Source organism: Lasiodiplodia theobromae (genome assembly GCF_012971845.1).
Source record: "Lasiodiplodia theobromae strain AM2As chromosome Unknown scaffold_6, whole genome shotgun sequence".
Lineage (NCBI taxonomy): Eukaryota > Fungi > Ascomycota > Dothideomycetes > Botryosphaeriales > Botryosphaeriaceae > Lasiodiplodia > Lasiodiplodia theobromae.
Genome location: NW_023336552.1, coordinates 975,699 through 1,002,762, shown reverse-complemented (window position 1 = coordinate 1,002,762; position 27,064 = coordinate 975,699). Strand labels below are relative to the sequence as shown.

Here is a 27,064-nt window from a genome sequence, read left to right as displayed (position 1 = left end):
ACGCCCGCCACTAAAACGCGCGGAAAAGGCCCGCGACCGATCTCCCGGCAGTATCCGATACCCGCAAAGCCAATTGCATCCGGCAGTGTGCCGCCAGTCGTACGAGAGGGCGGGGCAATCCAGCGGACGGACCGGGTGGGATACCAAGCTTCTAGCATGTTGCGGACACCTGGTTGGAGCTACCTTCGACAGACCTATAAATCGGACGATGGAATAAGATATCCGTCAGATCCAGACATCTCCGATTTTGTCTCGAATTCCTCCCTCTGTTTCGACCAGGAAGAACACCAACCAAAATGACGACCGGTGGCTGCCTCTGCGGAAACCTGAAGTACTCCTTCGACGGAGAACCCGTCGGTATTGTGAGTTGCCCCTGCATACAGACTTTTACCCCGCAGCCCTTTCGTCCACATCATCTCTTGATCAATCCATCCATGGTAGACCCTAGCTCTTTTACTTTCCACAACAAACTCACACCTTCGTCCCCAAACTTACAGGCCGCCTGCCATTGCATCCCCTGCCGCCGCAGCTCCAACTCGACGCATTCGACCAACCTCCTCGTCCCCACACCGGCCTTCAAGTCGCTCGGTGGCACGCCCAAGACCTGGTCCCGCGTGGGCGACTCGGGCAAGACGGTGACGAACAACTTCTGTCCTGAGTGCGGCGTGCTCTGCTGGGTGACGTGTGAGGCCATCACGGACCTCCTGATCGTCAAGGCTGGCACCGTGGACGACCTGTCGCTCGTTGAGACCAAGTACAAACCCAAAGTTGAGATCTACTGCCGGAACAAATTCTCCTGGTTGCCGGACATCGAGGGTGCGCTGAAGTTCGACGGCCCAATGAGCGGTTGAGCGGAGATGGTGGTGAAATATTTGACGTGCAAGGAAGTGTGGGAGGGTCAGGAGGGAACAATGAGTTGAATGTCAATCGGTGACGAGGCGGGTGAAGTGTGGATAAGCTACGGGTGTAGTGTTCAGAGGTATTGACTAATCAATGCCATGGAAGACATCAAGGTAGTTGTGGTTGAAAGATCGGCGCTGTTGTGAATCAGGCATAGCGCTCCGGTATGGCGTGCTCGTCCATGCCACTTCTAACTCCCCTCATCGAACGTGTTAACATCAAATGAGTACCATGAGTTCCTGTGAAACTTTACTAACGCTGTGGGTATCTCGACTTTGATGGCCATGATATACTACCCCGCAATCTCTTCTCCGCGCCCCCCGCCTCCTCCGTCTTGCTCTACCCTCGCTCCCAGCGCTTCCACCTTCTCAATTACTTCCGCGCTCGTCCGAAGGTTGTTAGCCCCACTCAGCGCGCGGGCGATGCTCGTCTCGTTCTTTTCTCTTACAAGCCTCCTCAACGCGCTAATCAAAAAGCCTGAAAAAATCTCAATCGACCAGCTATCAGGGATCATGCCCAACACCTGCTGCACATCAAACCAACCCCCAAATCTCTCCAGCAATTCTCCCGTGCGCTCTACGCGGTCGGTGATGTCCTCGATACGCAGGAACTCATGCAACAAGTATTCAAACAAGCGTGCCTGCTCAGCGTGCGTGGGAAGCTCGTCTGCGGGGATTCCGCGAGTGCCCGGTGGCCGGTAGATGCTAGAGCCGCCGAGAAGGCAGTAGCTGATGGCCGTGTCGAAGTCGCCGAGACCGTGTGTGAGAAGGCGAATTGCCTGTTCGTGACGGCCTTGTCGGCCATTTAGAATAATCATCTCTGGGACGAGCTCCTGTTCATAAGGGGCGAGGCGCGTGAGGATGTCGGCAACGACGTAAGAAGATGCTGCATCTTGCCCCGTTCCTAAGAGCTGAAGGAGGCGTAGCCGGCTATCCCACCACTCAGCATCCAGAGCATTCTCTGTGATGAATTGTCGGTAAGTTGGTTTCGGTGGTCGCAACGCTCTGTAGGTTTCGTAAGTCTGCAAGAGCGTGGCCTTTGACTCTTCAGATCGTTTCAGCTCGGCAACCACAATGTCCAAATAGTAGGAAATGAGGTCGTTGGCGTATTGTGTTTGCTGCCATTGTTAGCTGTTTGTCGTCTGGCATCACAAGATTTCAGGCTTACCTTCTTCCCATACACAAGATATTCCAGGTATTCTTTGACTGCAGCAGGTGCCTTTTCCTTGAGTAATGCAACGGCCTCCTCGTGCTTGAACTTGACCCGGCTGCCCTCGTCCGCAAAAACTTGAACTCCCAGCTTGGGATTACGATTGGCAAGCCATGTTCCGTACTCTTCGACCATTGCCTGGTCCCTAATCCTGCCTAGGTACTTGCGGAATTCCTGCTCCGCGTCGAGGAAGTCACCCCCAAGGTTGGGCTCGCCGTCCAGGATGCGCCTCCATGTCCCCAGGACATTTGCTGCCTGTTTGCGGCTTTGGTACAAGCGACTCAAGACATAGAGTCGTTTGTGTTCTTCAAGCAGCTCAATTGCCCGATCCCAGCAATCCACACCGTTATCGACCAGCGCGTTGAGTTCTGCGCGAACGGATCCGGGTGTCGCGGGTCCCACCTGGCCTTGACTGTCCAACAGTAGAAGGATTTTCAGGAGCGCTGCATCCACTGTTTGGAATACTTCATCTTCGTCTGCAACGCTGCCGAACCCTTTCTTGCGTCTCCACATCAGAAGGTATCTCTTCGTGAGTTGGAGCAGGTTATCACCAAATGGTCCGGCAGGATCGGTCGGGAATTTGGAAGGGTTCTGCTGGGCCAAGAACTTCTCAACCACATCCTTGAGGCCTCCCTGGACCCATATCCCCTTCTCACCCTGAATGACTTCGCCGTTGAGCATCGGCAACAAAGCGAGAATGATGCGGGGATCAATCTCTCCCTCACCAAGAGCCTCCTCAGAAGTGCGCTTGTTGATTTCGTAAGCGAAAGTACCCGATTCGGTACGGAGAATGAGATCCATGAAGAGTAGTAAAGACGCCTTCTGGCGAATGTAGGTGAAACCCAGGAATTCGGCTTCGTTGCGAGGTTCAAGGCCGCGGATGCTGTTCAAGAGATACACCACATCCTCAAAATTAGGCTCAATCTGACTGCTACCTGGGGTAGAGGATTGAGCGAGCTTAAGTTTTGCATCGAGCTGCACGATGAGAGGATTTCGCACCACCCACCACACCTCGTTGTTGTTCCACAAAACGTTATGTGACTTGAATTTGCAGAGGCGGCTGGTGAAGGCGACTTCATCTCGCTCCTTATCAGCCTCGACCTTCTGGTCGAGATCGATCTGTTCAGATGCAGAGACAGATATGGATCCGCCTCTTCTCCTTGCACGCAAATGAAGACGCCTCAAGGAGAGGATGTCACTGATTTCCGACAAGTTTACCTCAGTTTCAGACGTGACAGTCCTAATACCAAGTGCTTGGCTGCTGTAACGTGTGTGATGGACTTCTTCACCGAGGCTACTTGAGAGCATGCTCAGATTCAACCACTCTTTCGAAGCAATGCCCTCACCAGGGTCGACGTCCCAACGCTGAATCTCAATGCCGCTGACCATACCATGCTCGGTTTTGCGTTTGATGACAGCTAATATGTAGCCCTCCTCGGGTTGTTCAGCGGACGGCATGGAGGCGGCTATGGACGTCGCCAGATCTACCTCTATGCCTGAACCGTCGATTATGAGTGCCTCAGGGTAGCTTTCGAATTCAAGCGTTCCACGGACCACATCGCCATCAAGATTGACAAACATGCCAACGCCGGGCTCATCTGGTGTGGTCCCCGTGGTAAGGAGGAATTCCGAAGGAGTCGGGGATACTATATGAGGCTTCAAAGTTGTAAACGCCTTCTTCTGAACGGACGGTGACGGGCGCCCAGCTGCACTAGTCTCTGCCGCAGCCTCGACCTCGGCGGGGGTTGGAGGAAGTGCTTTGTCAGGAGTTGCAGTACGGGGTGCTGGACTCCCTTCGCGCGCGGTTCCACCTTCAGGCGTTCGAGCAGGACTTGGAGAAAAGGACCTCCCCAGGAAGTCGGGGGCATCGAAACCGTACCTCCCGCCAACAATGCCGCTCAACGGCCTGGGATTAGGACTCGCGAACCTCTCGCCAGTGCCGGAAACGTTCCAGCTCGTGCTACGACCGTGGCCGCGCTCATCTGTGGGTCTGGGTATGTTGCTACTTGAAGATACGCTCCTGGAAACACTGTGCTCATGCATGGATATGTCCTGGGAAGCGCCTCCGACAGTGGAGGCAGCATCTTCATCCAGAGACGAAATGGGGAAGAGCGGGATCTTTTGTTGATGGACTACGTCCAAAAGCGCATAAGAGTGGGTGTCGGCGACACAGGCAAAATCATCGCGGCGTGACGTCGCCAAGCAGCCGCCGAACTCAATATTCCGTATCCTGCGAGGCTCCTCGGCGATTCTGACGAGCTGAATGCGGCTGCGCAGGCACATCATTATCACGGCCCCCTGCTCCGAGTCATTTTCGGGGGAGCCGTTGAGGTCGACGCCGCCGACCCATACACAGCTTATCGGCTTCTGCGAAGCAAAGGCCGGGCTCAGCTCGGGCAGCGTGTAGAAAGTCAGGGCATTGTTGCAGAGGATGCACGCTTTGTTGACCTTCGGAAGGAGCAGTATCTGCTGGACCCCGGCGCTGGACTGTTGTGTGAAGGCTGGCTGCAGGCGTGAGGCGATGATGAAGCTCGGCTGGCCGAGTGGATCATTGGGCTCAGGTGGGATGAGGACGAAATGGAGGATCTCGGCGGCAGAGGTGCCTATATACAAGTTTTCGTCTGGCCTGAAGTGTCAGTACTGGCGGCGGAGCGAGATGCGCGGGCAACGCACCCCAGAACTCGACGCAGGTAATGCGGACATCCTGGTCATTGCCGTCGGCGGAGAGCGGTATGTCGGAGAGCAGCTTGCGCAAGGTGTAGGAGCCGGTCTGGATGTGGCTGCCGGGGCGCGGGCTGGTGGGGCTCGCGGTAGCTTGCATGGTGCGCGTGCATTGCAATTGCCATCGCTAGGGCGCACGCGTGGCCATGGTGCAGATGGAGTGGTGGTGCTTGGGACTGGCGGAGCGGCGGGCGCGGTGCAGGTGCCTGGCAGATCGGCGTGCTCGAGCTTCGTGGACCGCGCACGATGACACCTCTCCCGTTCCACCCTCTCTGGACTTGCAAAACCCGCGCTCCACCCACGGATTGATGCCTCGCCGCGCGGGTCCCCGAAAATACTGCTACTGAGCCCCCGCACCCTGCGCTTCTGCCCCGTCCTCGCTATCGGTGAGCTATGGATGCTGCCGCGACGCCTACCGACCCTCCGAGCTCTGCGCCGCAGAGCAAGCTCGAAAAGCCCGATGCTACCGTAAACGAGAACAAGTTCCAGCAGGCCATTGCCGCGTGGCGAAGTGCGCTTCTCGCCCCCCTGTCCGGCTTGGATTGAGTCTGACTGCCGTGCCCAGATGTGAATCTTGCCGAGTTGATGCCTGCGCTGGATTCGGCCGCCGAGGAACTCGTTGAACACCAGCGCGATGCTGTCACCCAGCGCAAGGATCTCGCTCAGAAGACCAAGGACTTCAGGAAGCTCGATGACCAGAGCAAGCTTGCTGAGATCAAGGGATTGCTGAAATGTCTGTCCATTGCTCTCTTATGTGAACCAGCTGCTGAACCTGCGCAGCCTACCAGAACTTTATCGACGTCCTGACGAACCAGTCGAAGTCAATCAACGCTGCCTTTTTCAAGGCCTATACCCCGCTCTCTGAAGCGCCAGACCCGTATCCGCTCCTCGAGGCCTCCGTCGATTCACTCGTGACCGCCGAAGAGACCGTCCCCAAGCTTACCGAGGACAATGAGCGGCTGCAGAAGACAGTCTCGCAGCTGACAACTCAACTAGAGAGTACAGAGAAGAAGCTTGAGGACGAGCTCAGCGCAAGAAAGAGTTTGGAAGAGACACGGGATGCTAAGATCAAAGATGTCGAGGCATCATGGTCTGCCGTCCTTACAGAGAAGCAAGACAACTGGGAAGCTAAAGAAAAATCGCTGGAGGAGAAAGTCGAGAATCAGGATCGGCTCTTGAAGGAGCTCAAGGCCAGCTACGAGGTTTCGCAGCGTCTGGGCAAGGGCGAAGACGACGAAGACGACAAGGGACGTAGTGGGGCTACAGCCGCTGAGCTTGAGATCGTGAGCTCCGAGCTAGATAGGGCGAACACACGTCTTGCGGAGGTTGAGGCGAGAAACGAGCAGCTTCGGCTCGAACTCGCCCAATCTGCTTCGAGCGCAAACACTCAGGCCGCCGTACCAGTTGAAGACGACCCGACTTTCAGGAGGCTGCAATCCGAGAACCAGTCTCTCTTGCGGAAACTCGATGCTGCACGTTACGAGAAGGACTCTGCGAGGAGGAATCAAGAGGCGGAGGCGCGAAAGCTGGAGAAGGAACTGGCGTCCTTGAAGCAAGATCGGGATGCTCTGCGGGAGAAGGTGAATAGCTGGGGAGACTACGAGAACGTTAAGCGCGAACTCGAGGTTTTGAAGGTAAGCAAGGTTCCAGCACCGGTCAGTGAGTGGTACTGAAGTTCTCTAGTCGATCGAGTTCGCAACTGGAGAAGATGACGATGCAGACGCTGCAGCCGACACTGCGGCTGAGGGGGGAACGAGCTCTCAAAGTAAAGGAGAGACTCTGGAACAGCTCCTGCTTGCACGAAACAAGAAGCTTAGTGATGAGCTGACAGTACTTCGCGTATCCCACCAAGATCTCCAGTCGCGGTTGGAGCAGCTACAGGAAGAGCTGTCCAACACCAACATGGAGTTGGAAAAGTCGCAGAACCTAGCACAGACGCTGGAGAATGATCTCATGAAGGTGCAGCAGGAAGCTTCAAACGCTTTTGATTCCTCGGCAATGTCTGTTGCAGGAACATACACATCGAGGTACCCCCAATCATCTTTTCCAGGAAGAAAGGGAGGGCGTACATCTCCAACTTCATCCATTATCTCTGGATTCAATCCTAGGGATGGCAGCCCGAACACGCTAGAGGCCATCAGGTCGGGCGAGCCTGTGGGAGGCGGCTCTGGAATCCTCCCTATGGTCACGGCTCAAAGAGACCGCTTCAAGAAGAAGAACGCCGAGCTCGAAGCCGAACTGCAGAAGGCTTACCAGAATGTCTCTTCGCTGAGGTCCGAGGTCGCCTCCTTGCAGAAGGACAACCTGAACCTGTACGAAAAGACTCGCTATGTGTCGACGTACAATCGTGGCCACGCGTCGGCCTACTCATCGAGCACAAACCCATCAACTATCCAGGTGACCTCGGACGCGTCATCAAACCTGGATCGTTACCGCTCGGCATACGAGCAGAACATTTCACCATTTGCGGCTTTCCGCGGACGCGAATCCGCACGCGCGTTCAAGCGCATGAGCCTTCCCGAGCGGTTCGTGTTTCGAATCACCAAAATGGTGCTTGCGACGAGGACTAGCAGAAACATGTTCGCGGCATATTGCGTGGTGCTGCACCTCCTGGTGTTCTGGATGCTCTTGTCGGGGGCCTCGGGCCCGGTCGAGGAGACGATTAGCTTGAGCAACAGCGGTTCGGCGGCGGCTGCTGGCGCTGCTGCTGCTGGACCGCTCGCCGGTGGCGATGGCCATGAGAAAGGTAATTGGCAACAAGAAGGGTTCCAGGATACGTAAATGGGAGGTGTTGTACCAAGAGAGGAAGCTGAAGACCACTGCCAATTTACGCAGCCGCGCAAGCAATACACCCACTGACCTGCTCCGACACGTGCAATGCCTCATCGACGAACAGGAGCTCGTCTTCGAAGCAATGGCAGCGCAATGATGAGGAATACTCGCAGGCGCTCACCAAGCCACTCGGCAGGAGAGATGAGGCGCTGGCAGACATTAATTCTTGTATAATTAGTAGCGTGGTAGGCTGAACAACGGCGGCAAGGTCGTAGGCGGCTACCAGGCATGGCGCCATGTTTGACGAAAGACAGCAAATTTCTTCAACGTCAAATTTCTTTCATGGCCATTTTTGGTTACACGGCAAGCCTTCCAGAATCATGATGGTGGGGAAGCCGGGGGGACAGGCGGCTAGAGAGCCGACCAATGGGTATCGGCGAGGACAAGAGCGCATGTGTTTTCCCGGCATCCTTGCGGAGCTGGGCGGAACCGGTAGATCATTCATGCTCGGCATCGGCAATCTAATTGTGTCTAAATCTCTGGGCATCAGTCTTGTGAGTCGGAGGATCCACACAGAGATATCCAGAGTCGTCATGGGAACGTTGAAGCCCCGCTCCAGATCGTGCTGACTAGAGAAGGAATCCTACAGCCACATCTTACTGCATGCTTTCGCCCTACACAGAGCAATCGGAAATAATCCGCAGATCCCACGAGCCATAAGCCTGACTAGCAGAAAAAACTTTTTGTTGGTGGCTTCGAGGCCACCTGCTAATTCGCATCCGTCGCTCTTTGGACAGAACGAAGTGGTGTTTTCTATCGCAGTTTGCGCGATGAACATGATTCAAAAGCCACCTCTGACCTCACGTCCACCTTGGCTGCACAGCATGGTCTCCTCCACCCTATGGAAAAAAATTGACCGGCACCCGCCAACATGACCGACTTTTCCATCAGCATCCACCTACAAGCCAAGGACGGAACCCGGCCAATGACGAAAAGATGAACACGCGGCCTTCGCTAATCCGCCTCGCCATGAATACACCTGTCCGCTTGCCGCCCTTGTTTATCATGGCGGCGAAGAGCCCAAGGCGTGCAGGCGCCGGCCAACACTGTTGCCGAGCCCAGGCGTAATCGCCGAGACAGCAGGACGAGGGCGGGTATGTAAGCCACAAAGCGTGGCAAGAAGCGGGGAAGAAGACGGTACAGGTGGGTGGCGCACATTGGTTGAGCTTTCAATTTCCGTGTTAGCCTTCGAAGCGAGGCGGGCCACCAGTAATTTGTGGCGGATCCGGCTACAAATGCCATGGTTTCCATTCGAATATCTCTGTAAGAAAGGATGTGAGAGGAGGGCCCAACTCTCTTGAGAGGAATCCTTCGTGCTTTGCAATACTTCCGGAATCAACCGCATACATACAGGAAGGCTGTCATGTAGTCATCAGCCAGCAGAACGGAATCGGCACGGTTGACGTATCCGACAAAATAGATGAGGTCCACCACGGCGGCAAGATGCATCCATGTTCTTGTCCTTTAGAAGCTAGCCAACCAATTTACTCCACACCAGCCGAACAGATGCAGCGCGAGCTAGCAAGGGCCGTGGATATGCAAGCAAGCGGCGAGGGTGCGTTGCGGCGCGCGAGCACAGGGCAAAACAGACGTCTTTCCACCAGTCGCTCTGGACGCCGGCTTCTCCACTGAAACGCGCAAGCATGCCTCGAGGATCTGCTGTAGGGATCTGATTGGCACTGCGTCGCCCGTTCGTCCAACACAGCAGATGCACATGCGACCAAGCGAGGCCAAATGGCAGCTAATTAGTCCGCGACTAGTCCTGGAACGGGAAATTATGGGGCTCAACGGGCTTGAAGTGCTACAAATAGCCGTTGGATTGCGGCATTTACCTGTAAATTGCAGTGGGGAAATTTAGGTCGGCTGCTGCTGACCCCGGTCGCAGACGGCGCGTAGACGCTTAGAAAACAGGCCACGGGCGGCGGATGATTGGACGCCGACTGCCCGGCTGCCAACAGATCCCAAGATGGCGCTCTCCCGGATTTACGACGCGACTCGACGTGGTACAGGCGGCTCTGCACCCTGTGGCCGGGGTGGCCGTCGTTTAGATTGCTGGCTGCGCGGTCGGCTAGCAGAGTCGCTCAGGCGGACGTGAGCAGTAGCGGGCCCTAACGACAGGACATGCCAAAAGCGGAACGAGTACAGTCCGCAACAGCGTCTTCTCAGCACTCCGCCAGCGTCGTCAAGCCCCGCCATTGTGGCTGGTACTGGGAGGATTCTCACGCGAGCGTGCGGAAGAGGAAGAAGCCGAGAAGCAGCGGCGCCCAAGAATAGCCCTCCTCAGAGGCGGGAGCTAGGAAAGCTTGGCTCAGATCCTCGCCGCCCCAGAACCGCCAATTGCGCAAGGACCATCCCAGAGCCGCTCGACGGCAGCCCCAGGCCAATCACGCGTCAGCCCACCCCGGCCGTCCTATTTCGAGGTACACCCTACGCGCTGCCCACATTTCAGATGGCTGACAGGGCCCCCGGCCACGTTGTACCGGCGCATGCTTTGCATATAAGAAATTCAACGTCCCGAGCATCATGGTCCATTGAAAGCACGACAGCCTCAACCCGAAGAAACGATCTCGACTCCACTCCACGACACTACCGCCCGGGACGTGGTTCGCTGCTTTATCTATTCCTGCTTCTACTACTGCAGCCTTTGCCCGCGACGCCTCTTCTCCAAAGCAACCATCTATTCTCCGCCAAACAACCACCAGCCATGCATTTCTCGCCCGCAGTAGCACTCCTCGTCGCTCTGACGCCCTCCTACATCCTCGCCGCACCCACCAAGCAGAACATCCAACGGCGAGATGACACGGCCTCCGAGGACCAGGGCGGCTCCAACTACATCACCAGCACAATATCGAACGTCTGGCGCCAGGCCGGCAACTGCGACCTGAGCTCTGTCACCATGCCTCTCGGTAAGCTCCACCTCCGCATCTCACGTACATCCGCTTGGCTCCCGCAACTGCCTATCCCTACCCCAGTTCCAACATGACACTAAGAAGCAGCCACGCTGACCTCACTTGTCCCCAACAGACCAGGCCCCTAGCCCATCGCCACTCCCCTCCCCGTCCGAAGGCCTTATCCTCTCACACGTCGCCGTCGGTCGGGGCACGCAGAACTACACGTGCTCTGGCGCCTCTGCGTCATCGGCACCCACGGCCAAGGGCGCCGTCGCCACCCTCTTCAACGCGACCTGCCAAGCCGCGCGTACCCCAGACCTGCTCTACGACACGCCGTCGATCGCGCTGGCCTACGACATCCCCTCGGCCCAGACGGCCCTGGCCGCCTACGACATCCTCCTGTCGGGCCACCACTTCTTCACCGACGACACGACCCCCTTCTTCGACCTCGACACCGACCAGCACAGCTACGGCACCGTCGCCTGCAAGAAGGACTCGGCCGCCAACGCTCCCGCTCTCAACTCGAGCTCGTCCGTCAAGTCCAACTACGCCGCCGGCACCCAGGGCACCGACAACGGTGACGTTCCGTGGCTCAAGCTCGACGCCGTCCAGGACAGCACTGGCTACACCTGGAAGGAGGTCTACCGCCTCAACACTGCCGGCGGCCAGCCCCCCAAGACCTGCGAGGGCATCGACGGTGACTTCACTGTCGAGTACGCCGCCACTTACTGGTTCTGGACCGAGCCTGGCAAGGACGGCTACTTGAACGGCGCCGTCGCCGGCACGCCTGATGGCATGTGAGGGGAGAAAAATGAAAAATGAGAGATGTTGGGATGAGACATGAGAAACGAAGTGTCTTCGATTCTTATTAAATTCTTCTTGGGAAATACCTTCTTGACAGTCGTTCAAGCCTTCCGAAGCACTTCCGGCGTTTTTCAGGCGGGCTTCAGTCCGAAAGGATACCTCTGGGCTACTTTGTTTTTACTTCTCTTCTTCTTCGGCGTTAGATACCTATAACTTTGGGAAGGGTTTTTGCTTTCTTCTGATTCTTTTTTTTTTTTGAGAGAATACGTTCGTTGGCTTGGGCAAACAGCTTAGATAAGCGTTCTGGACCCGAAAGGGCAACATGACATGAGAGGAGTTGGAGACAAGAAAGGAATCTCGGGGGAGTAGAAAATGGTAATTTGGTGCGGCAAATAAAAAATTGGAAACAATATTCTCAAAATTTTGCTTCAATCCTCATGATTCCATGACCAGTGTTGACGTGGAATGGAAACGGCACTGACTCTCTAAGCGCCCGCATGAGGACACAGTTATTCTGACCGGAAAGTACGTGGACCTTGTCAGAGGAAGAAACGTAGAACGTTTCGACCAAGTCGAGGCCGTTGTTCGAAGCGCCTTCGGTTTTCCGCTCGGACATGTCAGGCCCGTATCAACTATCTCCGCGAGTGCAGCAAGAGCATGTTTGAAAACATAAGGGTGGGGCCGGCCGCAAGCGCTAACCGATACCCAAGTATAGCAACCTTGAGATGTGAGCAGTAACAGATTCGAGAGATCAGGCGCCATGCTGACGTTGCAATCATCCTTTGGTTCGGTCATGTGCCTATACAGACCAAGGCCCACAAGGGGGAAACAACAATCACCGGCTGTAGTGCTTTTATCCAGGGCAAAATCCCCGATGCGCGTAAGCTGGGTTGCATCGCCTAAGCGCCGAGCGGCTTTGGTTGTGTTGTCCGCAAGGTACGCCTATGCACGTATTCGGGTGGTTCAAGTCAACCGAGGATGGGTACGTGCTGAAGTCATGGTTGGTGGCGAAGACGCTTCAACGCAAGCACCGATGTAATGCTGATCTGACAGGCCATCGGGCAAGATTGAGATGGTGTGTTCATCTCCAAGAGACGCGAGTCCTTTGCTCTCAAACGCCGTGTCTCAAGTGAAGTGGCATCAGCCACCTCACACCTCCCGCCTCTTGTCACGGCTTCGCACGCTTCTGGTCCGAGTCACGCTGACCCTCTCCTCAGATGCATGCTCAGCCTTGGCTTGGATTTGAGCTGCCGCTACCTTTCTCGGCCAGTCTCGACAGATGTCGATGCGTTCTCGTGGATAGAAGAACTCCAAGAGAACAAAGATAAGGTAGTCGATGATAACGCAAAGGCAGAAGAGCTTACCAGCCCAAATACCACAGCCATAGTATCGTTTTAGCCGATCGATAAGCGCGAAGCTCTGAACGCCGGCGCGACCACGCGTGGCCCCCCATCCGCTACTGGAATAGCCATAGAATTCCTCCTCACTAAGGACACCGGAGATGCCGTTGTAAACTCTTTCGGTGCGCTCCGCTACGTCGGTCCAAGAATACATCATCTTGACTTGTTCGTGGAACCGCGTCGTATGGATCCTGTTGGCACGGAGAGCCGTGATTGCTCTTCCAGTAGCATCCACGAGATCGTCCTCTTCCGGCTTGGCGAATGTTGTCATATGTGCAGGGAGTACTTCCGGTATGCCACCAACACGAGTGCAGACAACATAAAGGCCGCAACTAGCGGCTTCCACGATAACGGTGCCGAACGCTTCTGTCAAGCTGGGGTGGAGATAGATGTGGCCACGGATCATGACATCCCGGACTTCTTCGTGCCGGACCGGTCCCAGGAGTTCAACCCGATCTTGTAGCACATTCCGTTCCAGCATTTGCTCAAGGTCGATGGCTTTGGGTCCTGAACCGGCGATGATGAACTTGACATTTGGGTGCGCTGCCAAAATCCTCGGAATGGCTGCGATGAGTAAATCTGTGCCCTTGTTGTAGAACAGGCGCGAGATAACCACGATAGTTATGGTGTCGTTGGGGCCGATGGTCTGGTTCGCGAGTGAAGACCGACGGTCCGGAGAAGCAACGGAACCATCCTCTAGTTCCTTGTACCCTTTTGGTCGGAAGTTTTCGGCAACCACGGCATTGGGAATGACTGACACCATAAGCGGATCCAGTGAAGCTCGAAGGACAGTGTTTTCCTTGCTGCATCTGTATTAGCTAGTTGCGAGCAGAACCCTTGTTCTCAAGATGGCATACCAAGTATGGCTAACGCAGATGACGTGGTCAACGTCGCTCAAAGTGAATTTCAGCAGCTTGTTGGTCAAGATGCTCGCAGCATCAGCGAAGCCAAAAAGAGAGTGGTCCGTAAAAACAGTCCTTAACCCCATTGTCCTCGCATGCAGGATGGCTTCATGGCACAGGCTACTGAGACTGGCATGACCGTGTACTATCTCGATCTTCTCCCGGATAACGATGTTGCGGAAGATGGGAAAGAACGAGAAGACGGTTGGAAATGTTGTTTCGCGGTAGATCACGAAAAACGGCACATGATAAACTTTCAGCCCGTTGGTAAGGTACCGTACGCCCCGACGACCCTCGTAACCGTGTGTGATAATTATGACTTTATGGCCCCGGTCTATGAGCTTCTACGGAGAAGAATCAGCGGAGAGGATTCGAGGTAAGGCGCGTTGTTTGCATACGGTCGATAGCTGGTAAATGTGACTCTCAACACCGCCTGCAGTCCCGTTAGAGTGGCGCTACGCGACCGGAGTGAGGTGACATACCAGGTTGGGGGAAGAAGAAATCGCTGATCATCCTGCGAGTTGTTAGCCAACGCGCGCGCAGCGAACAAGGAGTACGAACGCAATATTATACGGCATCTTGATGGTTTTCTTCCGTTACAAGCGGTAACAGAAAGCCGCAGAGACCAAATATGCATCGCAAAATGGATTGAGATTGGCAGACAGCCTGGGGGCGGGGCAGCTACGAGAGCTGGAGCGCAGAAGAGGAAGCTTGGGGATGGTGAGGGTAGCTCCGTGTCGGCGGGCGCACATTGGAGCTCCGGCCGCCGCGGGCGTGCCAAGCTTTCTGCGACTGCCGGCGCGGTGGGTCTGGACGAGGGTCCGCTCCGACAATTATTTTGGCTCAAGACCTTCTCTCTTCATCAACGCCAATCACAGAGCGATGCCGGGCCCCTTCTACGCCCGCTACGTGCCTCCGAAAGCGACGACCGCCTCCTCGCCGGTCACCCCGAAAAAAGCCTCCCCACCCCCACCATCGTCGCCCGACCTTGCGCCAGAAAAGAGAGAGAAACGGTCGAACAAGCGGAAGAGAATCGACGCCAATGACGCCGCCGGCGATGCGGATGATGCTGCGCTCAAAAAGCACAGATCGGTGCTGTCCAAGTTTGCGAACTCTACCAAGATAGCCGAAAGGTTGAAGGCCAGAGAGCAGCCGGACGAGGAAAACGAACTTGACGAGGAACCAGAACTGCACGGCAAGTTACGACTCTCAAGCATTACAAATGCTGGCGCTAACATCTGGCAGACTTGGTGCCTCTGCCTCAGCCCGAGTCCGTCCCCGAAGGCCCATACGAACCCAAGTTCTCGTCGCTACCGTCCTGGCTCACCGACCCTGTTACTGCCCCGACAAACGCAACGAAGCCTTTCGACGAGCTCAATATCGACCCTAGATTAGTCCGCCACCTCAAAAGCAAGGGTTACAATGAGGCCTTCGCAGTCCAGTCAGCTGTATTGCCTCTGCTACTCCCCGGTGCGCCGGCCAGGGTGGCGGATGTATGCGTATCGGCTGCGACAGGTTCTGGAAAGACACTGGCGTACCTGCTGCCTATGATCGAGAACATGCGACACAGGGTTGTTACCAAGCTGCGCGGTATTGTTGTCGTGCCCACGCGCGAGCTAGTAAGCCAGGTACGCGAAGCGGCCGAGCTTTGCGCTGTTGGCAGCGGCTTGAAAATCGGAACAGCAATGGGCAACCACGCATTTTCCGCCGAGCAGGATATGCTTGTCAAAAAGGGAAAGAAATACGACCCCGAGGCATGGAGAAAGCTGTACGCGAAGGCTGAAGACTGGCTTCTTCATGGCTGGAGCCAAGACAGCGATCACGCGGAAGACGTCCTGGACCTACTACCCGGCCACATCCCACAATACGAGTCTAAGGTCGACATTCTGATCTGTACTCCTGGCCGACTTGTCGAGCACGTACAAAATACGAAAGGGTTCCACCTGGATGATGTGGACTGGCTGGTGATCGATGAAGCAGATCGGCTACTCGATCAAAGCTTCCAAGGATGGGCAGAGACAGTGATGAGGGCTCTTGAGAAAGAAAAGACGATTGAAGAAATGAGTGCCAGGGAGAGAATCTTCTCGAGCATGTGGTATGCTCCTCAGAAGAGATTGGTCAAGAAGGTGATCTTATCCGCTACCATGACACGAGATTTGAACAAGCTCAGTGCTCTCAAACTGCGGAGACCAACCCTTGTGATCGCCGAGGGAACCGAAGGGTCGGGCGGACAAATAGCTCAAGGAGAAGTGTACGATATGCCATCGACATTGGACGAATGCACGATTCCTGTCGGAGACGGCAGTCAAAAACCTCTGTTTCTTCTGCATCTTCTGCAGACTCAAATTCTCTGGGACTTTGAGGCGCCTGCAGTACAAAACAGCGCACAGATGGATGACCGGGCGGAATCCGAAAGCTCGGACTCATCCTCAGATACGGATTCATCCTCCGGGTCTTCAGATGATTCCTCGTCGGTTTCATCGGAGTCGGAAGATTCAGATTCAGATGCGTCTGAATCGGAGGATTCATCAGACTCGGAATCGTCAGAATCTTCCGAGTCCGCATCTTCGGCGTCAGGCGCCATCGGTGAAGAGACAACAGCAGCTCCCGCCACGGAGACCAGCAACATTGCAGCAGAACCGGTCTCCAATGTTTTGATTTTCACGCACAACAACGAAAACGCGAACCGTCTTTCCCGACTTCTTTCTCTTCTCTGTCCTTCATACAGCGGCGTCATCGGGACACTTACTAAGTCATCAACAACGGCAGCCTCCCGCAGGATTCTGCGCGCTTTCCGAGCCAATAAACTACGCATCTTGATTGCGTCGGACCGTGCATCCCGAGGTCTCGATCTACCCAACCTTGCACACATAGTGAACTATGACATTCCCACCAGTGTCACAAGCTACGTGCATAGGGCAGGTCGGACCGCCAGAGCGGGTGCGTACGGCGTTGCTTGGACGTTTTTGACAAAGTCGGAGGCTGGCTGGTTCTGGAACGTCGTGGCCAGAGGAGAAGGCATCAGAAGAGGGGGAAGGAAGGTGAACAGGATGAAACTTGAAGATGCAGTGACTCCGGAGAGGACGAGCGAATATGAGCGGGCTTTGGAGATGTTGAAAGAGGAAGTGCGTGGCGGAGAGGATAACTGACCAATACCACAACGTCTTGCTTGTTCCACAGGCCTCAAGAGGTAGATTTTGACGCACTTTCCTTGCAGTAACAAGGTAGCAGGAAAGCCGAGCTCCGCCACCCAGTGTCGTATTACATTGATCCAGTCATAGAAGATACCAAAACCCTTAATGTCGTTTAAACTCTGTCGGCTTGTCCGTTGTTTGCTTCAGGCAACGAGCATCACATGTGACATTGGAGAAGGTCAAGTGCATAGCTTCCCGAACGCAAGAGGTAAGAGGTTCCAGTAGCTTCGTCACCAACTGGGGCCTAAACCTCATGTGGCAGGACACAATCGTGAAATCGTAGGGCCGAGTCATGGAATCATGCGGACCAGTCCTGGTGTGATCGGATCGCCGGGTACTGGCCAGTGGGACTGTCGCCATCGGTGAGCGATCATTACTCTCCAGCTCTGCAGCAAACAAGAGGTTCAGGAAGCGGCTAGTCCCTATTCGCGGGCCGACGGACGGATATGACCGACAAACGGTTCACCTTTTTAGGCGCCGGAAGGAATGTCGCACCTCGTGTCCGCACGGACTTGGCGGCGGAGCGAATGGGAGGGCGCAGGCAGTGCTTGCGGCGGCGGAGCGCAGATGTGCTGGCGGACGGCATGTGTCCGCCAAGAGCTGTCTCGGCGAGGGCGAGATTCAAGGACGCTCGAAAGCCGGGGGGTTACCAAGTTCCGAGTTGGTTTTGCCAGGGACCAGGCACGGAAAGCCAGTCCCACTCGGCGAAACAGCTAGTGGAGCTGTTGGCAGCGTTGGTTTGTGGTGACACAACACAGGCAGGAGCACGAGGTTATCCACTATTTCAACTCGGCAGCTGAGGCGAAGGGTCCATGAGGAACTAGACCCTTGTCACACAGCTCAGTGATAGCTTAACATCGCAACGGGTCTGTAACTGTCCAGAAAGAAGTTGTGGTACTACTGGCTAACCTCTCCAGAGGCACTGCACTGCGGAGTGTGGCGTCGGCATGGGTGTCATGCGGCCAAGCACCCCAGCGCTGGCGCGGCAAGCTTGCAAGAGCTTGAGCAGAGGCAGTGGCGGAGCTTGTGTTGTTCTCCGCTATCACGACTCCACGATGCGCTATCGACCTGCCGCAACGGGCAAGGAAGCGCAGTCATGGGTAGTTCGGCGAGCGGCACGGCAGTGTGCGGGCGCTGGTTGGCTGGGCTCGAGATTAAAGATTGGCTACTTATGCGGGCGTCGAAGGCTGCGGAAGATCGACACAACCCAAAGGCAACAAACTTCGAATCAACGACGCTCCTCACCGCAGCACACGCATGGCGCCATTCGTGCAGCCCCCCTCGGCCTTGAGGCTTAGCCTTATCAGAACACCACGCGCGACCGGACAGACGGCTTCTGCATGGCACTCGCTGGCGGCCTGAGCCAATTTGGTCTCAATCAATGCGATGCGCCAGGCTCGATTGGCACGCCCTCGAGATGAAGGGAATTCGTCGCTGCGCCTCAGGCCGAGTGGCACAGAGCCGCACGGGGGGCGCGACTTGGGTGCTGGCGGTGCGCTGGCCGGCTGGACCGCCGGCTGGGCTGTGTGCGCCCACGGCGGCGTGGTCACCGCTCTCTGGGCACGACGTCAACGACGGCGGATATCGATTAGGCATCGCAGGCTAGCAGCTGCCAACTCCCCACACAGCCAGGCACACAACCACCAAGGCGCCCATGGCCCACCGCGGCGTCTCTTGGCAGCTGGGCGGCGGATCGCTGCAGTCTTTGGCAATGCTTAGCAGCATCCCCTATCGCGGCACCCGCTCCAATCCAGCGCCGCGCACGCTGTTTCTGTGTCTGACGCGCCTGATACAGTCGCTTGCGCCGCGCTGGGCATTTCCTTTGACGCCCCAATCGGATGAAACATCTGACAGGACCCTATCGTCAACGCGCGCCGGGCCCTCACGAGACTAGGCCGATCTTCCTCCTAATGTCCGACGCCGGCCGTGGCCGATTCCCACCGTGGAGCCGCCTGTTTGAAACAGGCAGTTGGCCTGCCGCGCCTGCCCCGCGGCCCTGCAGTCCGTCGGCGCGAATAATGGTCTGCCTGAGTCGTGGCCGCCACCGCCGTGAAGCTGTTCCCGCGGTGCCACCCATGTCGCCTGCGGCCTGCAGACGCGCGCATCGGAGCGGAGCTATAGCCCGATGCAGCATGCCTCTCGAAAGCTCAACGTGCTTCCGCAGCACAAGGGCGTGCGCCGAAGTGTTTCCTGGGGTCAGCCAGTGCTGCTGCTCCACTGTCCGTGAGTGGCTGTCTGCTGTGATTGTGGATCTCGTCGATCTTCGGGGTTCGACTGAGCAGCTTGGGCTCAGGGTGTATAAAGATGGTCGTCATCCGCTCCCCTTGGCCAGCATCGCTCTCCGTACCTCGCAGTTCTCTCTTCAGTCACGATGCCTTCTCTCCGGTCTGTGACCGCCCTGGCGGCGCTCTGCAGCTCTACCCTGGCCAGCCCAGTCGCCCTCGAGTCTCTCCAGAAGCGTGACTTCTTCTCCTTCACCCAGGTCCTGAGGGGCACCTACAGGAAGAATGGCCCCATCCAGATGGCCAAGGTCTACAACAAGTACAAGGGCACTGCTCCGTCCGACGTCCAGTCTGCCGCGGCTGCTGCCGTCACTGGCACTGTTGTTGCCACGCCCGAGGACGATTACGACTCGCTCTACCTCTGCCCCGTCACCGTCGGCGGCACCGAGCTCCAGCTCGACTTCGACACTGTATGTATGCCCAGCCGTTGCGGTGAAGATGCCAGGCTAACATGTGGTGGCAGGGTTCTGCTGATCTGTGAGTACCACAATTTCCCTAAGCAGCACGACCACAACCCGCCAATCACGTCATCCCCTGTTTTCTCCCCGTTTCACAAACACCGCCCCATCATGTCCATGCGCGACCAGGGAGTCGTCCAAGGGTGACAGTCCTAGCCGACCCGTGCAGAGTTCATGCGCGCGGGCGCGGATCGGGACTGGCACCAGCGCCGCCAAGCGACGTTTCAACCGCCCCGGCCCGCTTGGACCGCCTTGTTTTGGCTTGATTTCTCTTGTCCTTCTGGGCAATTGTCCCCATTCTCCACTGCGTTTCAACCTGCGTCTGCAGTGGCGTGCAAGCGCCAGCTCGGCGTTGATGAAACAGTCTTCGCAAGCATGCACGCGGCCTCTAGCTCGCGCTGCACGTCCGACCATGGTACGAGTGCGGCAGTGGACGTGGATGACGACTGCGCCTGTGCAGCATGGGGAAGACGAGGGCGTCTAGGCCTGAAGGCTTCGTCGTCCCTTCATCCAACCCAAACGTCCCTGATCCACTCGTTACCTCAGGACTAGGCGCGATTCAAACGCCCGGCGGGGCTAGGCTGGCTGGTGGGGCTGCGCGTGGTGGCGGAGACGTGTGCTTCGTCACCGGCACATGCATCGCCATTTTCGGCCTGCAGGCTGAAACACCTTTCCCCATTTCGACCCCCAGCAAACATTCTCGCCACACCACCGTTCCTGCCGTGTCTCGGCAGCTCCAGCAACCTACTGGATGTCGTCATCTTGTCATGCAGCAAGCTAATTGTTTCGTAGTTGGGTCTTCTCCACCCTGATGGCCTCCAACGAGCAGACCGGCCACGCCGTCTACAACCCCTCCAAGTCGGGTACCGAGATGCAAGGCTCCACGTGGGACATCTCTTACGGCGATGGCTCTGGTGCTTCGGGTAAAGTCTACGCCGACAAGGTGGTTGTGGGTGGTGTGACTGCCACCTCCCAGGCCGTCGAGGCCGCCACCTCCGTCTCCACCTCCTTCACCCAGGACGTCGACAGCGATGGCCTGCTCGGCCTTGCTTTCTCTAGCATCAACACTGTTGAGCCGCAGTCGCAGAAGACGTTCTTCGACACTGTTGGCTCGTCTCTTGCCAAGAAGTTGTTCGCCGTCACCCTGAAGAAGGGTGAAGAAGGCAGTATGTTTTCTCTCCCCTTTCTTCACCACCATAGCATACTAACTCCCCCTCGGGCTACGACTTCGGTTATATAGATGAGAACAAATACACGGGTGATATCGTGTATGTTGACGTTGATACGTCCAACGGCTTCTGGCAGTTCAAGCCCGATGGCTTTGCAGTTGGTTCTGGCGAGACCCAGACCGCCGAAATCGACGCCATCGCCGACACTGGCACTACTCTTCTCTACCTGCCCACCGACGTCGTCAGTGCCTACTACGAGAAGGTCGAGAATGCGCAGTACAGCTCCAGCTACGGCGGCTACATCTTCCCCTGCTCCGCCACCCTGCCTGACTTCTCCCTCATCATTGGCGGCGCCAAGCGCACCGTTCCTGGCGACTACGTCAACTACACGCCCGCTGGCAGCGGCACCTGCTTCGGTGGTATCCAGCGTGACACGGGCATCGGCTTCTCCATCATCGGCGACATTTTCCTCAAGAGCCAGTACGTCATCCACGACGCCACCACCACGACTCCTCGCCTCGGCTGGGCTCAGCAGCCCTCGTCGAACTCGTCGTCGTCGAACACCTCCTCGGGCATCTTCTAAGCCCCTGATTGTACGGTCAGCAGCGGCGGTGCCGTTGCTGGGGGAAGGGGGGTTAGAGAGTAGTTTCTTTTCAAGTTTCTGGTCAGAGGGTTATCGCGGGAGAGGGAAAACAAAAATATGAGATGACCTAGAGAGATCTGTGAGGCTCCGGAGAGCTGTCGAGAGACTCGTGCGAGAATAAGCGTAGTAATGATGACTTTACCTCGGATAAGAGGACAACTTAATGGATCTGGTATTGCTTTCACACTGTGCGTTCCCCAGCAGTGGGTTACAAATACGTTATTTATTGAGAACAAGTGGATAATACTTACATCTCGTGGGTAGTTGAAGCTATCGTCCGGACGAAGACGTAGAATTAATAATTAGACAAAAACGTCCGGACGTTAGCTTCAGCTGCCCATGATTTGTCTATTTTTAGCAGAAAGCAGCAGTATAAAATCGCACCAATGCTACTGTTTCATGATAGAGCGACAGTTGGACGAGTAAAGAGATATTCAACCAACTTCAACAGAATTTTTTTAGTTGTTAATCATTTCCCGACTTCATACGACGATGAAAGTGACAAATGCTCGTTCCTATAATAAACACCAGCTATCGGTACGAGTTACCTGCCACATCCGCGAGAAGACGCTTAACCTATACCGTCCACCTACCATTCTTGGGCAATCACTCTATCTAGAACTGGGGACGCAGCACCATTAATAGAACACGATAATAGACGCTACCGGTACGGGCCGAGCCTCTCAGAGTCATGCACATGCAGAGCCGATGAAGATCAAAGAATTTAATATGCATTGTGTTATCGATGCGTTCCCGACATCTGATGTGTGTCTCGCCGACGTAGATCCTATTTAGCCCATGCTCGCAAGCCAGGCATGCATGAAGCGGCATGATTTAGCAAGCGCCAGGGGCCACTCCAATCCCAGATATAATTCTCCGGAAGGTGAATATTCAGCGCTTGGCTCTTGCTACCATGCAAACCGCCGAGAAAGAAAGAAAAGGAAGGATCACCTTAATTAGGTGGAGCTCTACAGATCGCTGTGGCGTCTTAAAGTCTTCCCTTGTCCTCTCTTCCTCTTATGTGACGCCTGCAATGCAATCTCATGGGAAAGTAAGGCATTGGTCCCCGCGAGACCGTGTCCTTCTCAAGCCTTACCCTTCTTCTTGTCCTTCTTGTTCTTCTTTCCGCCAGCGCCACTGTCACTGGCATTGCCTGAGCCTGGCATCTCGCCTTGCATCTCAGCCATCATGTCCTTGAACAAGTTCTCGCTAACGCCACCGCCGCTAAGGGCGGGGGAATGCAGCGGCACGATGGGGTTGATCTTCCATCCGCGAGGGACGGCCGGCGGCTTGAGCTCCTTGGGCGGGGGCACTCCCGCAATACGAAGGCGCATTGGCGCATCTTCAGTTGTCGGGTGCTCCTTGAGGTAAGCAGCAACAAGATTGTAGAGATGATGCTCTGGGCTAGTGTCAGTCTCAAGTTCTAGAGTGAGCGTGCAGTACCACAGCCGAATCCAGCAATATGGGAAGCACAATAATGACAGAAAACTTACTGTTCTGAACTTTAGGATGAACCGGCACACCCCCCTCCTTCTTTATCAAAACCCTCACCCTGCCCGGATTACTCCAGTCCTTGGGGTGCGTCTTGCCCGGCTCGAACACGACCTGGGTCAGACCCAGCGCCGCGACAGCGTCCACCATTTCGCGCGCCAGCGGGCTCGGCACGGCTAGCTCCTTGCTGACGCGACGGCCCTCAGCCCTCGTGCGCGACGCGTCGAAGTAGACCGGGTAGATGCACTGCCAGTTCTTCGACTTCTCCTGCATCTCGGCTTGCGCCGCGCGCTGGGCCGCGGCGTTCGGGTTGTTGGCGCTGGCGGCGAATGGGGACTGCGGCTGCAGCTGGGGATCGAAGCCGGAAGGACCAGCGGCGCCCATCATGCTGCGGGCGAAGGCTTGCGGGTCGAAGTCGGAGGGATCCATCTCCTCCGGCTCGCTGTCGGAGATTTCCTCAACGCGCGCGTGGTGTGACATGGTGTGCAAATTGACTGTCCAGCCTCGAGGCAGGTAATTGGGCCAGTGGTGTCGAGAGGAGAGCTTGTTGGCGTGCGGATGGGAATTTCACAGATGGTGTTCACTTGAGAGACAGAGCTGGCCTTCCCCCACGCCGCTGACCGCCTTCGGGCTTGGCGCTGGACGGGAGCGTCATCGCGGAGGCGGCGCCTGTATTGATCCGGCCTTCGGCCTGTCGTCGGCAACGGAGAATCCACGTGCGTGCACGGAGCACCGATATCGCTTTCCCGTCGCTCTTCGCCTCTCGGAGACAGCCTGCGCCGCTGTTGATCCTAATGGGCGCTCACGACTCGTCGAGACGTTCTCGGCACATTGAGCCTTCAGCCGGAGCTAACAACGGCAAGTGAGAGGCCTTGAGGCGGTCTGACGTCGGCAGCACAGACGACCTGCAAATCCAATATTTGCCCGTGCGCGCAGGGAAAGCACTGGACACACGCAGGTACCGTTGGTCAGGGTCGTCGGGGAGATCTTGAGCACGCTGGTGTCAGGAGTGCCGGATTTACCGAGCTTCGGGATGCCGAGCGGAGGCACGGGTTGAGGTCTCAGGCCGTTTCATGGGTCGTGCATGAAGTCGTCATGCTGAGTTGCTGGGCCGGTTCTTGACATGACATCACAAACTTGTGCATATGCGTGAAGGGCGAGTGTGGGGAAATCGAAGCTCAGTGCCCAGGTTTGAAGTGATCCTACATGAATTGGGTGAGTAGGCGGATGAACGAGAATGAACGCTCAATTCTCCGTCCTGACTAATCACGGACTTGGTAGAACTGCTCATTGTCTTTCCAGAGGCTATCAAACTGAGACAATGGTATGGAATGCCAACAAATCCCCTCGCTACGATGCATGTCTTAGAGCATCGTTGGCTGACCCGGGCAGTACCCCTTCATCAAACATGGTTGCGCCATTGAATGCACTAAGCCCTACCGTTGCCGGCCGGTCCGGTGGCCGGTTCATGTATGTTCGGCATGCCGAACGGTCTGACTCACTAATTACCGCCCCCGCAGCCACCACAGTGTTTCGACTACTCTATTGAGCAGATATCTTCACTTAATAGTGGTTCGCAAGAGTGGGGAGGGCGAGGTGCTTCAGATAAGAAAACACGTATAAGAAGCTTCCATCTCTCCCCACATTGATTGACACTGGACCACTACACTAGACCATCAAATGGTCCCATTGTTTTTGGCATTCCTGCTCAACTTCAACTCTTCTGCCAGTTCAACTTCTCTTGCGATACTCCTTCCACAATGCTGCCTCCATCTCGGTCCAACCATCAGGATGCCGAGGCTGCAAAGAGCTCCGGCATTCTCCACCGCAATCTGAAGCAACTCCCTCTCAAGGTTGTTGGAGCTTCGGGAAACTACCTCGCTCTTTCCAATGGCCAGCAGATTTTAGATGCTACCGGTGGCGCTGCTGTTTCATGCCTGGGTCATGGAGACAAGCGTGTTCAAGATGCCGTCATGCGACAAATGAATGAAGCGGCTTATTGCCATTCGTTATTCTTCAGCACTGCTGCTGCTGAGGCTTTGGGCGAAGAGTTGGTTTTGGGATCCAACAGAGAAATGGCTAAGGCCTTCATTGTCAGCTCAGGTATGTCTGACTCTAATTTTTCGCCTTACATCAATTGCTTGCAAACATTTGCACAACATTGGTGCCGCACTCCTGCAAGGATTGAATAAGCATTGTGGGCGTGAGAGCCGAAAATGCACCGCACCAATACCTTACTTTTGTTACGCTACATTAGGCCTTTGATTCTTCTCATTTGATCTCCGCAATCCGCAGTTGTGGGAAATTCAAGAAAATATTATCCCAGAGTATGCCCGCTGACAAACATCGTGCAGGATCCGAAGCCATTGAAGCAGCAATGAAGCTTGCCCGTCAATACCATCTAGAGATCTCGCCTCCCCAGCCTCAACGCACCAAGTTCATCGCCAGAAAGGAATCGTATCATGGCACGACACTTGGTTCGTTGTCTCTGGGTGGGCACGTTAGTCGGAGAGCGCTGTTTGAGCCCATGCTGCTAGAGAACATCTCTCGTGTTTCCGCTTGCAACGCATATCGCGGTAAAGCAGACGGTGAGGGAGACGAAGAATATGTTGCTAGGCTAGCAACAGAGCTGGATGAGGAGTTCCAGCGTCTCGGCCCTGATACTGTGTGTGCTTTCGTGGCGGAGCCGGTTGTTGGTGCGGTACGTTTTGAACACCCTCCCTCTCCTTTTTCCCGGTTACCTCTTGATGAGTACTCCTCCATGGAAGAGCATGAGAAAGAAAATGGGAGTTTTGGGATTGCATCTTCAATGTTCCCAATTCCACAAAGTCGTATGTTATGCTCCAGAGGCATCTCGCAAAATGATGAGAACTCCACCGTCATCGCTGATAGAGGGTGTCTTGGCAAGTGTGGTACTCTTTTTCGGGCAGGAGTTACTAGATCAAGATTCGATGCTCCTCGCCCGCATTTCCAACTCATTCAGCCAGTGGAGGTGTACCATCATCATTCATGCAAAAGCTTTTTGCGACCAACCAAACAATCGCCATGCGAAGATTTAATTGCTGACAAAAACGCCTATAGGCTCTCGGCTGCGTCCCTTCCGTGCCCGGTTACTTCAAGGCTGTCAAGGCCGTCTGCGATAAGTACGGGGCGCTGCTCATCATGGACGAGATCATGAGCGGCATGGGCCGCACCGGTACGCTTCATGCTTGGCAGCAGGAAGGCGTGGTCCCCGACATTCAGACCATCGGAAAGGGCCTAGGCGGCGGCTACGCTCCCGTCGCAGGCGTGCTAATCAACCACCGTGTGGTGGGCGCGCTGGAGAAGGGCACCGGCAGCTTTTCTCATGGCCAGACATACCAGGGCCACCCATTGGCTTGCGCGGCGGCGGCAGAGGTGCAGCGCATCATTCGGGAGGATCATCTGTGCGAGAATGTCAGGGCTATGGGGGGCTATCTAGAGGAGTTACTCAAAAAGAAACTCGAGACTCATCCAAATGTTGGCAACATTCGAGGCCGCGGGCTTTTCTGGGGAGTAAGTGCAACTTTAGGACCTGACGCGAGCCGATAGCTGACATTAGGATCAGATCGAATTTGTGAAGGACAAGGCCACGAAAGAGCCGTTCGACCCGAGACTTGGCGTAGCAATGGGCGTTCATGAAAAAGGTTCGTTGCCGCAAGATTCATCGTCCATGCAGACAGACACTAATGACCTTTCTAGGAATGGAGCCCAAGTACAGCATCTCGATTTACCCAGGCACCGGCACAGTGGACGGCAAATCCGGCGACCACGTGTTGTTAGCCCCCGCATATAACGTGACAAAGGCTGATGTGGAGAAAATCGTGGACTTAACGACTGCAGTCATCACTGAGTTTTTCGCGGAGCTTTGAGGCGTCGATGCTTTGCGGAGCTATTCAAGAAGACGTCACGGTGTAAACAGCTACATTTGCCACTAGACAGACGGGTGAAATGGAGCGCTCGAGCTTTTTGATGCGAATTAGCAACGAGGATGCTGATCGGCATAGAGCGGGGAATGCATTGCGCAGCAGATGACTCTGCATGGCGACCTTCCTGGTTGGAAAAAAACCGCCGTTGCAAGCAGGTGGCGCTACATCATCCAACCGCGAGGATCATCGCACACGAGCTGCAAGTGCAAATATCCGACGAA

General features: G+C 55.8%; 9 protein-coding genes across 9 annotated transcripts; 6 read left to right on the top strand and 3 right to left on the bottom strand.

Moving 5' to 3' along the window:
• Nucleotides 1-296: 296 nt before the first annotated feature.
• LTHEOB_2570 (Glutathione-dependent formaldehyde-activating enzyme) lies at nucleotides 297-851 on the top strand (the record flags this gene model as incomplete). Its single annotated transcript, XM_035511397.1, has 2 exons — nucleotides 297-362; nucleotides 498-851. The coding sequence occupies 2 exons, from the start codon at nucleotides 297-299 to the stop codon at nucleotides 849-851; spliced, it is 420 nt and encodes a 139-aa protein (XP_035364279.1).
• A 341-nt stretch (nucleotides 852-1,192) lies between these two features.
• LTHEOB_2569 (Citron-like protein) lies at nucleotides 1,193-4,930 on the bottom strand (the record flags this gene model as incomplete). The annotated part of the gene is made up of 3 exons (XM_035511395.1): nucleotides 1,193-2,017; nucleotides 2,068-4,730; nucleotides 4,783-4,930. The coding sequence occupies 3 exons, from the start codon at nucleotides 4,928-4,930 to the stop codon at nucleotides 1,193-1,195; spliced, it is 3,636 nt and encodes a 1,211-aa protein (XP_035364278.1).
• A 293-nt stretch (nucleotides 4,931-5,223) lies between these two features.
• LTHEOB_2568 (CASP domain-containing protein) lies at nucleotides 5,224-7,611 on the top strand (the record flags this gene model as incomplete). The annotated part of the gene is made up of 4 exons (XM_035511394.1): nucleotides 5,224-5,341; nucleotides 5,396-5,563; nucleotides 5,611-6,464; nucleotides 6,514-7,611. The coding sequence occupies 4 exons, from the start codon at nucleotides 5,224-5,226 to the stop codon at nucleotides 7,609-7,611; spliced, it is 2,238 nt and encodes a 745-aa protein (XP_035364277.1).
• Nucleotides 7,612-10,366: 2,755 nt separating this feature from the next.
• Nucleotides 10,367-11,354, top strand: LTHEOB_2567 (malate dehydrogenase; the record flags this gene model as incomplete). The annotated part of the gene is made up of 2 exons (XM_035511393.1): nucleotides 10,367-10,568; nucleotides 10,687-11,354. The coding sequence occupies 2 exons, from the start codon at nucleotides 10,367-10,369 to the stop codon at nucleotides 11,352-11,354; spliced, it is 870 nt and encodes a 289-aa protein (XP_035364276.1).
• A 1,152-nt stretch (nucleotides 11,355-12,506) lies between these two features.
• LTHEOB_2566 (Glycosyl transferase family 1) lies at nucleotides 12,507-14,237 on the bottom strand (the record flags this gene model as incomplete). The annotated part of the gene is made up of 5 exons (XM_035511392.1): nucleotides 12,507-13,560; nucleotides 13,615-14,003; nucleotides 14,058-14,092; nucleotides 14,142-14,173; nucleotides 14,221-14,237. 5 exons carry the CDS (start codon nucleotides 14,235-14,237, stop codon nucleotides 12,507-12,509), a joined length of 1,527 nt encoding a protein of 508 aa, XP_035364275.1.
• A 304-nt stretch (nucleotides 14,238-14,541) lies between these two features.
• On the top strand, nucleotides 14,542-16,808 carry LTHEOB_2565 (ATP-dependent rna helicase dbp6; the record flags this gene model as incomplete). The annotated part of the gene is made up of 3 exons (XM_035511391.1): nucleotides 14,542-14,858; nucleotides 14,905-14,929; nucleotides 15,021-16,808. The coding sequence occupies 3 exons, from the start codon at nucleotides 14,542-14,544 to the stop codon at nucleotides 16,806-16,808; spliced, it is 2,130 nt and encodes a 709-aa protein (XP_035364274.1).
• Nucleotides 16,809-19,224: 2,416 nt separating this feature from the next.
• LTHEOB_2564 (Aspartic endopeptidase pep1) lies at nucleotides 19,225-21,345 on the top strand (the record flags this gene model as incomplete). The annotated part of the gene is made up of 4 exons (XM_035511390.1): nucleotides 19,225-19,545; nucleotides 19,599-19,612; nucleotides 20,386-20,759; nucleotides 20,834-21,345. 4 exons carry the CDS (start codon nucleotides 19,225-19,227, stop codon nucleotides 21,343-21,345), a joined length of 1,221 nt encoding a protein of 406 aa, XP_035364273.1.
• A 1,145-nt stretch (nucleotides 21,346-22,490) lies between these two features.
• LTHEOB_2563 (Signal recognition particle) lies at nucleotides 22,491-23,376 on the bottom strand (the record flags this gene model as incomplete). Its single annotated transcript, XM_035511389.1, has 2 exons — nucleotides 22,491-22,804; nucleotides 22,899-23,376. The coding sequence occupies 2 exons, from the start codon at nucleotides 23,374-23,376 to the stop codon at nucleotides 22,491-22,493; spliced, it is 792 nt and encodes a 263-aa protein (XP_035364272.1).
• A 1,280-nt stretch (nucleotides 23,377-24,656) lies between these two features.
• LTHEOB_2562 (Aminotransferase) lies at nucleotides 24,657-26,786 on the top strand (the record flags this gene model as incomplete). Its single annotated transcript, XM_035511388.1, has 5 exons — nucleotides 24,657-24,999; nucleotides 25,251-25,597; nucleotides 25,978-26,430; nucleotides 26,483-26,561; nucleotides 26,617-26,786. 5 exons carry the CDS (start codon nucleotides 24,657-24,659, stop codon nucleotides 26,784-26,786), a joined length of 1,392 nt encoding a protein of 463 aa, XP_035364271.1.
• Nucleotides 26,787-27,064: the final 278 nt, after the last annotated feature.